Below are 13,718 nucleotides of genomic sequence, written 5' to 3'. Positions count from 1 at the left end.
TAAACGTGATGCACCTTGGCAGAACCCTAAATCTGCTCCTTTCATTACTCTTCAGGTCTCTTGTTACAGGGGTTTCCAACAGATTTCTTTTCTGACTCACTCATACAAGATGCTGAAAATGACAGAAGAGCTGGTGAGAATGGGGATGGTGAAGAAGATGTTGGGAAAACAGTCATACCTGTCTGAATCAGAAACCAATAACCTGTCTGCTGGCAAGTTATGTTTTTGTTCACTTGTTATTATGAAGCTAGAAGTTTGTTTTTTGATATTAAATTTTTATTTTACTGGTGGCTTTTGCATTTTTTTAACAAACAAGCCAGGCAATCAGGAGAACAAGGAGAAAGCAAGATAGTGATGAAGAGAGAGCTGAAATGCAAAACACGATTGTTTTGCTGGGGTCAGACCCCACTCAGGTCACTTCACCTGTGCCTTAGCTCAGCTCTGTGTAAAATGCAATTAAAGCTTTCCTTGTGGAAGTGGCTTGATGTTTTACTGCTGTAAAGCAACTTCATCTTAGGGCTTATATAGGGCTTACAGTTAATAACTGCACAGGGATTTATTTAACAACATTAACAGCAATGACAGTGTTAACAAATCAGTGGTATGTTTTCCACAGAATTCAACACTTTTCAAAGAAGGAAAATAGTGAGGCTGCTTTGGGATCAGCCTTGTTTTCCCCCCCATCCCCTGCCCTCTCTGGCCTAAGATCCTGGAACCAAACTTTCCAAGCAAAGTTGCTTTTCTTGTTACTTTAAAAACATCTTGAGAGCATACCTATTTTTCTGCTTATATTTATCCAATCTGCTTGTTGTTTAAGCAAGAGGACCTTTTCCTACAGCTTAGTGTGTTCAGAAGAAAGAACTTTCTGCCAAATCCCATTTCCTCCCTTCTACTTAAGCTTGTAAAGTTGTTGGTGTAACCATTAATAACTGGTCAATGGTTTCCTTGGGGAAACCCTGATCTCTTTCAATGCAGAGGTGCTGTGTGAAACCTACCTTGGACTTGCAGATGTTGGGGTGCTCCTGTTCCCATCTGTAGGCCGTGGTGAGTGCTGGTCAGAGCTTGGCATCCCTCTGAATGACTGAGGCTTCCCACTTTCTGAGATCCTCCAGCAAAGTGCCCTGGTGGCCTGAAAATCCAGGTTCCCCCTCCCTATAAAAGCAACCTTTATGTCCTAGTTTCTCTCAACCCTGCATTTGGGTCACAACAACCCCTTGCAGGGCTACAGGCTGGGGGAAGAGTGTCTGGAAAGATGCCCAGAGGAAAAGGACCTGGGGGTGCTGGTCAGCAGCAGCTGAACCTGAGTGTGCCCAGGTGGCCAAGAAGGCCAGTGGCATCCTGGCCTGGATCAGCCATAGTGTGGCCAGCAGGACAGGGCAGGGATTGTCCCCCTGTACTCAGCACTGGTGAAGCTGCACCTCAAGTCCTGTGTCCAGTTCTGGGCCCCTCAAGACAAGAAGGACAGTGAGGTGCTGGAGCATGTCCAGAGAGGAGCTTACGCCTCACCTTACACACACTGACTTTCTCAGCCCACCTCTCCCACCTGTAGGTATCTGCACCAGCAGAGGCAGGTGAGTACAAGCATCTTTCACCCAAACCACACCCTTCCAGCAGCTTCTTATGAGCTGCAATTTTAAATTTTCCCTTTGTAATGTGGCCTTGGCCAGAGTAGTGTTGGCCAGGTCCTCTTTAAAGCCCAAATTTGCTTCCCCCATGGGCATGAAGACAGCAGCACAATACCCAAATGCCTTGCCTACCTCTTGTTCATCCCTAAGATGATAATACACGTAAAAGCTCCGTGTCTGTAGAGAGAATGATCAAATAAAAGCTTCTGAGTAAGTTAGTTGTGGCACAAATATATTGGCAGATGTATGAGGTTTTTAAATCTTCCTGCCGTAGCAAGAGGATAAAACTCCCAACACAAATGGCAATTCTGCAGCAAGATTCTGACATAATTACTATAATTATATTGTCTCTGCACTCTCTTATAAATCAGTGACAGTATGTATTTAATGAGCCCTTTCCTGTTCAGCAGGTTGCTCTCAGCCGCACAGATTTGCAACTGCAATGCAGAGGTATCTTAAAATAAAATTAACCCTTGGAAGCAAGGCCCCTTTCTGCAAGGATGCTGGAGAGTCTCTCAGAGACTGGCACTGCACACTGGCACTGTTCCATGGCTGGAACACACAGGCAGGCTTCAGAGCAAGGGCTGATTCACTTTGGTGAGTAAAATTTTGCCAGAGTTGCCGGAGTGAGCTGGGTGTGGTGGAGGTGAGCGCTGTCGGAGTGTAACCTGCTGCATCCTGCTCGTGGGTGACACGTGGCTCAGCCCACTGAGGTTGATGTTGCAGGAAAGCCAAGGGTTGCTGTGACTTCCCCTAAGGTCTACTTAAAACAGAAGCCCACCAACCCAGCAGTCTTGCCCCCTCAGCTCCCTGGGGAGTTTAAACTCGCACCACAAGGTGCAGGTTTGTCCTGAGGATGCTGGCACCTTGCTTTGGCTTCCTGCAGCGTGGCTTTTCTCCTTGCATCTCAGCTTGCCACAGGAAAAAGAAAGCAATTTCAGCAGACACATCTGGGCAACTCAGGATTTACTTAAGCATCAAAGTACCAATTCAGAGTTCAAGGCAAACACACACTAGCCTAAAATCTCTTCCTGGGCTATATAATATTGTCACACCAAAATTTTAAACGTGAATTAAACTATCCCTTAATATTTTTCCCCTTGCTGGTAACCAGATCTTCACATGCTTTGCAGATTAAGGGGTTTCTGAGGCTTGTACTGGACATGCAGTGACATCTCCTGGTGCCCCACGAGGTGAGGTGCTGGCTGCTGAGCCCTCCGACCCAAACCTCCCCCGGAGCACAGAACTGCTCAGTGCTGACCAGCACACACCTCGCTGGGGACACACCTCCCACCTGGGGGGAAAACAACACACACCTCCCCTTGCCACATCCCTTCGCCTTTGTGGGCAGCACCAGGGGAGACTTCAGAAATCATCATTTTAAGCATGAAGGTAAATCAGTCATGAAAATCAGATCATTGCAAGGAGAGCCTGTGGGCGGGCTGTACTTGTCTGCAAAGCCTTGGTGCTTTTAACTCGAGACAAGGAGAGGAGTTGATCTGTCTCCTCCTGTGCCTATGTCTGTCTGGGACTCACATGTGAGCAGGATGTTTTGTGCTTCACCACTTCTTTTGTTGTGACTCTCAAACCATTTCCCACTGAAAACCAACAGGCTTGCTGTTGGCATCTTAGTAGAGGAAATTAAATCCGACATTTCAGTGTTATCTGATTTCACATCCCTGCGCACCATTGTATAATTTCACCGCCTACTCATTCTTTTTCTTCACACACAAGTGCATTTAGAGAAAATATAATTGTTGAACGAGTACTTAGTCAGAGAAAGGTTGTAATCAGCTCGGATAGAAATCAGACAGCTTATTTGCTTGAAAAAAAGGGGAAAGGAGGAGGAAATTAAATGGAATAATTTCTTTCCTGTGAACTTAGGGCACCAAAAAATTGTGTGGCAAACTATAACAAGAGAAGAAAAACAGCTGAAAAACTTAACAGGCAACAGTATTCCTGACCTATTGCACTAAAAATAACATGGAAGTCAAAGATCTGATTCATTTGATGTCTTCTGTGTTCATTAAAAAAGAATTTAAAAGTTACAACAAAAGACTCACAAACTTTTCCCTGAGCAAAATAACTGGATGTCCCCTGTAAATCATCAGGTATGTCAACACTTACCATCAGATAGGCAGCAACTAAGTTGTGCTGGGACAACATGCAAAACTGGGACAACATGAAAAACATCCCAAAACTGGGATTTGAAAAGTTGCTCCGTACTGTCTAGTCCATCAAAATACTCAGTCCTAGGAAAGAGGACAAGTGTGGCACACTGCTGAGCACCTCGGGCACTGAGCTCAGGAAGTCCACAAGTCCATCCTGTCAGGCACCTTCCTCCAGCTCTTTTGCGGCAGGGCCAGCACAGGCAGCAGCGCCGGGCAGTGCCTCACTCTGCTGGGGGTGCAGGCAGGGGACAAGGACAGTTTGTAATCACACTGCATGCAGACATGCAGATGCTGAGCTCCACCTCATACACCCCCCACAGTGAGAGTGGATGTGCATCAGGAGCTCAAGTTTCTGGATGTGCATCAGGAGATCAAGTTTAGCAAGAGCACATGATCACAAGTGTTAGGACTATCACCTAAATTTATTTTTCTTGAGTATGTATAACTGTTCTAACTTTCTCATAGACATTTTTGCCTTGGGGGTGTTGGCTGACAAGAAGTTTAACATGACCCAGCAATGTGTGCTTGCAGCCCAGACAGCCAACCATATCCTGGGCTGCATTCAATGCAGAGTGGCCAGCAGGGGGAAGGGAATTCTGCCACTCTGCTCCACTCTGAGACCCCACCTGGAGTGCTGCATCCAACTCTGGGGCCCCAGCATAAGAAGGACATGGACCTGCTGGAGCAGCTACAGAGGAGGGCATGAAGCTGATCGGAGGGCTGGAGAGCCTCTGCCGTGAAGGCAGGCTGAGAGAGTTGGGGCTGCTCAGCCTGGAGACAAGAGGGCTCCAAGGAGACCTTAGAGCACCTTGCATGGCCTAAAGGGGGCTACAGGAGAGCTGGAGAGGGACTTTTGACAAGGGCATGTGGTGATTAGACAAGGGGGAATGGCTTCAAACTGACAGAGGGTAGGTTTACATTAAATATTAGCACGAAATTCTTTACTGTGAGGGTGGTGAGGCACTGGCACAGGCTGCCCAGAGAAGTTGTGGATGCCCCATCCCTGGCAGTGTTCAAAGACAGGTTGGATGGAGCTCTGAGTAACCCAGTCTAGTGGAAGGTGTCCCTGCCCATAGCAGGAGAGTTGGACTAGATATATTCTAAGGACCCTTTCAACCCACACCATTCTATTATTCCATGATTTATGCAAGTTTCACAGCCATTTAAAGCCTAAGACATTATGCAAATATAATGAGCAAAACTTTTCCAGTTCATTTCAAGTATGAAATAAGTCAGGCTCTTCAGCACTTCTTGAGAGCAGGATAGTGTGGTCAGGCCTCTACTCCAATAATTTTTTGGTTCATACTACTTTCACAGAAATAAGAGAAAGTCCACCTGGGGAGAAGGTCAGGAGCTGGTGTAGGGCGGCTGCCTGCCCCACGGGAGGATTCACCTCTGACTAACACATTATCACCAAATATGCGCCTGATTGCCATGTGCATCTGAAGAGCCCCCATCTGAAACTTCTTCCAATGCTCCACAATCTTTCCTGTTACACAGTTCCTCCCTAGTGACTAATCTAAATATTCTTTGGTTAAATAAGCCTATTATTTTCTTGTTCTATTCACCATGAACATAAAAGACACTGAAAAGATGAAAGGAATAAATTGTTCTCTTTTGATCTTGAGACTTGTATTTCCTTATGGTCTTCTGTAAGCAAAATTACTCAAACTCCATCAATCTTCTTCTGTTTCTCATTCTCATATAATTACATTCTCACGTTTTCTAGATTTCTGTTAAATCTCATGGCCCTTCTCTGAACTGTTTTTTCCTAACAAGCATGACATATAAAACTAGACCTGCAATTTCAGCTGATGCCTCTCCTGAGCAGAACAGAATGAGGTATTTTGTCATCTGGGTGATACAGTCTTTATACCTCTCTCTTTGTTTTGCAGGATCACTGTGTGGTTAGAATGGGTGACAAAATGAATGCCAGACAACTACCTGACCTTTTTCAGCTAAGTTGGCCTTTAATTCCTCTCTGTTCTGTTTGCAAAGTTTCCTGGTTCTGTCCAATTCCCCAAGATGACTTTGAATCCAATATCCAATTTGCACCCTTTAACATGTTTGCAACCTCACCTGTCTCAACATGAAACAACACTGTCTATTTTTCCCTTCTAAATATCCTGCCTAAAACAGATCACAAAGCAGTCACAAAACCTTGTGCATATGTACCCTGCAATCCAACAATCTCTCTTTATGCCCTTTTTATTCTGAACTCCTCAATTAAAAAAAAAAAAAAAAAGACACACAGTCATTTGTTTATTTTTTTTAAAAACCAAAGCATATTTTTACTGTAAGGACTGGTAAGAAAATACAGAACAGTAAAACTTCAGACCCTCTTTCCCACGCGGACATGCACCTATGGCATGTTTGAAAAGTATGTGTGCTGTGAAAGTAATCTCTACTTATATAGAGTTTTAAAACTGATTTGTAATTATATTTAAGACAGTGCTGAGAAAATGGGAAGACTCATCAAATGTTTTAAGAACAATTCTTTTCCTCTCCGACTTGTTTTTCATTTTTACATTAGGAGAAGCAGTATTTGAACCCATGTTAGAAACAGCTCTATATTTCAGTCAATGAAAAGAAGCAATTATTTCATGTTGTTTAGCAAAGTATTTCTTTGACTATAAAACTCTGCTTACATCAGAGTCCCACAGCTGGACAACACGGCACTCTGGAACTGCATCCAGTGCACCAAAACTGTTGATTCCTACTGTCCTGACTCTAAAAAGTGTTAAGGGGTGAATCTGACATCCACAGGGATGAAGTTACTGCAAGCTTTGGTAAAGATGTTAAAGCAAAAAAGGGTTGTCCAGTACTTTGATTTCTCATTGAAGTAAAGAGGGGAACTAAAACCAATGCAAAAAAATAAATACAAATTTAAATTACAAATTTTCTTAGTTGAGGTCCTGTCATTTATTCATATGATGGCAAATAGAAGCCCACTTTAAGGCCATTTTCCACCTTTATAATATAAAATTTTAGCTGCATTTTAAGCAACCAGCAAGCTGGGGTTAAGTTATGCAATAATCTCCCTCTGTTCAGCTACACTGGAGTCTCACCAGTGCTAGTTCTGCTCAGTCATGCCAAGGTAAATACCACCTTTGCCCACACTGGCATAAATTCTTCACTCTGTCAGAGGAAAGAGACAGACAACTGCCCAACTCTGAGGAGCTCCCTGGGGTCCAGCAAGGTATCTTGGATAACTGGGACCAGGAACTGCTCTGCCTTTATGGATTTCAACTGGAATGGAAAGGTTCCTGGTGACTTAAAGGAGTTTGTCCCAAATAGAAATATCTGTAAACATAATGATAACTCATAGAAGATCTCTTGTGCAAGAAAAAGGGGAAAGGGGCTCATACGGAGCAAAAGAGAAAATCAAAGAGAGCAGTAGAAATGTGCATCAAAAGGATGCAATACCTCAAAGCAGTGAAAATCTTTGAAAAAGACCTTTCAGAGAGTTGAAGCAGGTGAACTAACAAAGTATTTTTGGTCCCAGGAGATGCCATAAATACAAAGTGTTCCCAGAGTGACATGACTAGTTAGGATTCTGTGTAAAAATTCAAATTCTGACCACATAGTCCCTTATGCCATTGATAATTTCATTTAGACACAAATTAATATTTGGCAGCTCTGAAAATACTCTTGCTTCATGTGATCTTGAAGTAATAAATATTGACAGATTGAAAAGTATGAAATTTGGTTCCTAGCAAAGAGTCACAGAGAAACTCTTTTAGACTCTGCAAATTACAATTTTACATTATTTCACTAAATGCTGTGTGCAAACAAGCCAGTTCATTACAGTGGCACAGATTATTTCCATAACTAGAAATAACTGGTGACCTGAAAAAAATCCACAATCCATACAACCCAACGCTGAGCTGAGTTGCAGTTGTCTTATGAGCTGAAGGAATACTTCACTTACAACACTGAAGCTGCTGATGAAATAAGTCAGTCCCTCCCCTGGCTGGGGAGGAGCAACATTTCCCCCTGCACTAAGTGTCCAGAGCTTCAGATGTACTGCTCCTCATCCGCTCTGTTTATGAGCAATGACCACTTGCCCCCTTCCTCCTGGATGAAGCCATTGTGTCTTGGCAGCCTGTCTGAAGCCAGGGAGGAGAGGGACACTTGGCTTGTCTGGTCCCAAGGAGATGGTTTGGAAGAGTCCCTCCTCCTATCGTCCATTCCAATGTGAACACTGATTTGAGAAGGAGTGAGTGGCTTCATGCGGCCTTGAGCTTGCGCTTCGTAACTTTCTGTGTCCGGCTTCTTGTAACTGAGAAAGAGAAAAGATATTTACAACAAGAGGTCAATGTGTAGAAGCATCTGGCACTGGAACAAATCAGAAACTTCTGATAACCTAAATGAATTGAAAGTGTTTATATAGAAAAAATAACTTTATTGATTAATTACACATGTTTAAAATAAATTTCCTATCTAATAGCTCACCAACAATTAATTTAAAATGTGTGGTGCCAAGAGTGTAAGGGTCAAAAATCAGTTACAGAATAATAATTGTTATTGCTACTTGAATTTTGAGCCTGCCAATTCTCTCAAGCAAGACAAGCACAGAAGGAAAAGGGAGGATGATGGGGAAATGCAGAACACCCCTCAAGATGTTTCTGGTCTGTTTTCAGTCATTCAAAACCACATACCACTGATTGAGCACTCTTCTGTTGCATTTAGGGACATGGTTTAGTGGTGGTCTTGGTGGTGCCAGGTTAAAGGTTGGACTTAATGATCTTAAAGGTCTTTTCCAACCCAGATGACTCTATGATTCCATGCACTTCAAGCAGTGTTAAATAGCTAAGAGTACGTCACACAGCATTAAAACATTTCAATAGTAAAAGAGAGGTACTCTCAAAATGAGGTTCTTTAATAAAAATTAAAGAAAGTGTTTAAAAAAAAGAAAGTGTTTAAAAATTAAAGAAAGAATGAGTTTGCTGAATTATTAGAAGGTCCATAGAAGACAATTGCAGGTAAATGGACTCAATGATACAAAAATCACTTTCTGATGCAATGCGTACTAAGTCAAATCCCAGAAATGGCAAGTATGTGTGGTCTTCTTCACATATATATATACACCATTGTGTTCTTTGGAACCTGAAGTTCTGTTCACCTCATCTGACGCTTCAAGAAATATTATTGTCCTAAAATGTATACTGTAAGACAGCTTCCATAAATCTGAAGCCAAATATTTTTAGGGGGTTCTCAATATCTACCTAAAATGGTGTGTGACACAATGAAATTGGCACAAGGTCAAACGAAATGGGAGAATTAAGGAATCCTGTTATAGAAATTTCTCATCCTTTGAATAACTATACACTGAAACCTTTTAGGATGAAAATCCTGTAGTGGTAGAGCTGACTCTGCAAACAGACTTGTATGTATGTAATTTGTATTTATATTGTGGTCTCACTGAGCATTTGCAGGATTAGAAACATGATGTAGGAACAGATTTCCCATATTTGGAAAATTAGTTTATACTATACTGTACTGTACTATACTGTAATGTACAGAAGACCCCAGCTACAGTAAAAATATGTGAAGGTTTGGACCAATATCAGACACCATAAAAATTCTTATTCTTAAAAGCTGTTTGCTTTCTATGCTGTTAAGAACAGGTCCACTGTAACTGCCAAAAAGGGTACCCAAAAAATGTAGCATTAAAATGAATAGAACTTGAAAAATCTTGTGGTAGATCAGAAATTGGTTTGCTTCCAAAAGAATAAAGAGAGATGCCTTATCTGCAGCAAGGTGCAAAAGAATAAATACACTGCTTCCCTGTTTCTCTCTGGCTAACTTAAATAGACAAAAATAAAAACCAAACAGGTACAAATATTTTTTTCAAAAATCTATTGTTACATTATGGAGAATTATCTTTCAAACTACTTGTTCACTTGATATTCACAGCAAAACCTCCTGACCATTACTTTACTTGGTATTGAACTAGATCTCCACCACACGGTCTCAGGTGACATCCAGTCACACTTTTAGCTGCTAGTTAAAGCATACTGCATATACCTTAGTCCAGGTAAGTTCATAATAGTGACACCTGTCTCTTTTGGAGCTAAGGCTCAGACAGAGCAATCCCAAGCTAATGGACTTTCAGGTACTTTTAGATTGCAGAAACCCCAAAGGGGTGTCTCACTTGAGTCTCAGCCTCAGAACTGCCACAGCTCCCCAGCTGATAAACACAAGACAACTTGCCATTTCAGCTGCAGTGAAGACAGCAGGACAGACACAGAAGAAGCTGCCATTGCAGCTGACCCCATCCAAGGCTGAAGCACAAGGCCAAGAGGCATGAACACACCTAGAAAAAAAACATATGGACATGAGCCAGAGCTGCTCATCCCAGCACAGGCATTTCCACCCCTGCATAGCACAGAACAGATCAGCAGGTCTACAACACAACTGCCGAGACCTCCAGAAACACAAGTAGATCAATATATGCATTTACTCACTCATTACTAAACATGTCCCTTCCATTGCAAGGGATGACCTTTGCACCCATACAGGTACAAGACTGCAGCCACAGGGCAAGACTATTCATCCCTTCCAGATATTCTGCACATATGAAGCACAGCAAAGGCAACAGAAAGGCATGGCACTAGTACAGGAAAAGGAGGGAGAAGTTACTCATAAACAAAACAAGGAATACCTGAAGTAAGTTTTAAGTAGGAATTTAGAGCATGAGAAGCTGTCTGACAAAGGCATAAATACTACAAGCAGTAGGAGAGAATATGTGCAATTCAGGGCAAATAAAAGAGGGAGCACCCAAAAGTAGGATGGCACATCTGATTAGAGCTGGGTTTGAATATACAGGAACTAATCCCCAAGTACTGCTATAAGAAGAGCATAGTTTTAATTTCATCTAGAAGTATTTATTCCTAAGAGGCAAGCAAAAGGGAAAAAAAAAAAAAAAAAAAGAATGTATTGATTTCACCCTCCTTCTACTAAGTTTTAAATAATCTAGGAACCTGGTTTTGGTTTCTTGAGCAGGTAATCAATCCTATAAGAGGCACCACAGAGATCAACTATGCTGCTGTCTTTGATAAGCCAAGCTCTTGCAGTCACATACCTGCTGCTATGGGTATTCCAAGCAGATTATAAATTAAGGCAAGAATCAGATTTATTCGTATTCTTCGAACTGTTCTCTTGGATAAGTGAATACTGGCAACTACATCCAGCAAATCATTCTGCAAGACAGAAGAGCACTGAAAGTTTTCCACATGCAGTCTTCAGAAAACTAAACCAAAATGAGGAGTGTGAGTGATAAAAGAGGACAGGCCAAAACTGTAGTGCTCACTCGGATAAGGACAACATCTGCAGCTTCAATGGCAACATCGGTGCCCGTTCCAATTGCAATTCCAACATCAGCCTTGGCTAGTGCAGGGGAATCGTTGACTCCATCACCAACCATTGCAACCTTCTTCTTTCCATTTTGGAGTTCCTGGACCTTTGCAACCTTGTGAGAAGGAAGAACCTCTGCAAAGACTTTTTTGATCCCAACCTACATACAAAGAAAGACACCCCATGTTGGTGACATGCTTCATGCTGGAAGGAAGAGCCCTTTGCTGTTCTAGGTGAAGGGCCAACAGGAATATCAACCAAACTGATTCTGGTGAAGTCAACATTTGCAAGCTACACAGAAAACTGAAGAGCAACATACTTTTGGCATAAGAACAGGAAAGGTAACAGCACCCTCCTACTGCAGAGATGCTGGCAAACCATACTCTACCCTTCACATCAAGCCCTGCATGGCTTCTGGAGATCCACTGTCTCAGCAATAAAGATTTGTCTTTGAAATACCTTCAGGAGTGGTGACTCCAGCACTTCCTTTGGTCCTGCTGGCCACACTATTGCTGATCCAGGCCAGGATGCCATTGGCCTTCTTGGCCACCTGGGCACAGCTGGATCATGTTCAGCTGCTGCTGACCACCACCCCCAGGTCCTTTTCTGCTGAGCAGCTTTTCAGCCCCTCTGCCCCCAGCCTGCAGTGCTGCAGGGGCTGTTGTGACTCAAGTGCAGGACTTGATACTTCACCTTTTTGAACCTCACACAACTGGCCTCAGCCCATCAATCCAGCCTGTCCAGATCCTTCTACAGAGCCTTCAAGGAGATAATGCAACACATAAAACATGTAGGATCAATTACAGCAGGGGAAACACAGAGACAACAAGTATGTGCAGGTCTCAGGAAGATTATAAAAGTAAAGCAAATGGCTGGCTAAATGCTTCTACCCATCCACATGGTAGCTTATGTGGAGTTGCTAGCAATGGCTCTACTGTTGTAGTTGGAAAACAAATGTCTCTATTAAATAGTGCTGGGATAATGCCCTTTGTTTGGCTGCCTCACCAGGCAGAAGCAGCTTTTCACCACAGAAGATAGGAGCTCTCTTTAAACCTTTTGAAAAGTAACATTTTATAACGTTTTTAAAACTGCTTACCATTTCTTTCTATTGGAAAGGACATTCCAAAAATTCAATGACAATGTAGGTTGACACAAAATAAGCTTGTTTAAAACATTCATCTCTGTTCCTGGAACCATAAATTCAAGCTTGTTTCTAAAAGACTTTTTTCCCTTGACAAATAAAATTAGGTGGGAAAGCACTTTATCATAACTGAACACGAAAGCGAAAGTGTGAAAGCCAATAGGAGGAGGATTAAAGCATCGCATGGAGAAACAAAACAGACCTCACAGCACAGAAGAGCGTGCATACCACAGTGCTGGCTGAGTCAGCTGTGTGGTGGGATACCTGAGGAAAGCAAAGTGGCACGTGGTAAGATTAGAAGTAGACCAATACAAAGGGAAAGAGGGAAAGGAAGATCGAGAGGGTAGAAACATAGCAAAGGAGAGTGAGGATCTGACTTTTCATTTATAGTTTGCCACTGGGAAAAATATAAACCAAATCTCCTTTAGACTGCTATGCTTCTTAGCAATAATTCATATTGTTATTGTTAAGATAATGACAAATCCACACTGTGTATTGCCTAACTGTGACCAGAACTGCATCTTCAAGGAACTTTCCTTCATCACTAACCAAACAGGTCTGCCTTTCAGTGAAGGGAAACGGGAGGCTTCAGTTCAGCAACCAATTACTGCAAGAAACTCCATTACTCTGGAGAAGTACTGACTGCATGTCTACAGTGGGATCTTAACACAGTCACTGGCCTCTACTATGCCATAGGACTTGACCTGATTTTCAGTCCAGTTGAAGAAAAATTTGTCTTCATTTAATATATCCAGAGAAACTGCAGTTTCAGGGAAACTGAAGCTCCTGCTTCAAATTCACCAGGGCAAATAGGAGTTCTAGAACCTCATTGTTTAGCTTTTTGAACCACAGATAAGCAGATACCTGAGTAGCAATGGCTTTTGCAGTTTTCCTGTTGTCCCCTGTTATGAGCACCACGTCTATTCCCATGCTCTGCAGTGTGTGCACAGCAAGGGCTGCCTCCTGCTTGACAGTGTCTGCTATGGCAATCATTCCACACAATGCACCTGCACCAATGGAAACATCCTCCGTCAGAGAGAGCTGTGGGAGGGAAAGTGGCACCAAGAGGACAGAGCTCCCCCTCCATCCCACTGTGGCAGCCTGTGAAATAACACATTCTGAGCCACACTGACACTTGTGTCTGCAGCTCTCTCACTTATGGTCTCTTCTTCTTATCATTTGCCTATTTCAGATATTTAGGGATCAGGAAGATGAGGAGGAGAGTAGTTTTTAAACAAGCCTGATTCTATGTTTTATGGTATGGAAAAATATGATAGTGGGTCAGAGAAAGTGTTGGTATTTGTGCCCAGGTCAGATGTTAAAGCCACTCCTCCAAGAGGAAGCATATAGAGTCTGGTTTTATGTCCCCTAGTCTTTCAGGGTTGGATCTCTACTAGAATTAATTACTTTCATTGAGAAGTC

At 42.6% G+C, this 13,718-nt stretch overlaps 1 protein-coding gene across 5 annotated transcripts in view; it reads right to left on the bottom strand.

The window, feature by feature from the left end:
* Positions 1-6,053: 6,053 nt before the first annotated feature.
* ATP7B (ATPase copper transporting beta) overlaps positions 6,054-13,718 on the bottom strand; it is a 40,448-nt gene continuing 32,783 nt past the window's right edge. For 3 of the 5 annotated variants that reach the window (XM_071448360.1, XM_071448358.1, XM_071448359.1), the window contains 5 exons: positions 13,161-13,303; positions 11,112-11,315; positions 10,884-11,001; positions 10,013-10,115; positions 6,054-8,078 (listed from right to left, as the gene is read on the bottom strand). In XM_071448360.1, coding sequence (XP_071304461.1) covers positions 7,814-8,078; positions 10,013-10,115; positions 10,884-11,001; positions 11,112-11,315; positions 13,161-13,303 — 833 coding nt within the window. In that variant the 3' untranslated portion in view covers positions 6,054-7,813. Of the gene's footprint in view, positions 8,079-10,012; positions 10,116-10,883; positions 11,002-11,111; positions 12,561-13,160; positions 13,304-13,718 lie in introns of those variants that run through there. The other 2 variants (XR_011682471.1, XM_071448361.1) reach the window with 2 other exon arrangements.

The sequence above is a fragment of the Agelaius tricolor genome, unplaced genomic scaffold (assembly GCF_023055355.1).
Source record: "Agelaius tricolor isolate 1412-34295 unplaced genomic scaffold, bAgeTri1.0.p SCAF_26, whole genome shotgun sequence".
Classification (NCBI taxonomy): Eukaryota; Metazoa; Chordata; class Aves; order Passeriformes; family Icteridae; genus Agelaius; species Agelaius tricolor.
The sequence above is the reverse complement of the archived record's forward strand: the minus strand, read 5'-3'. Positions and strand labels throughout refer to the sequence as shown.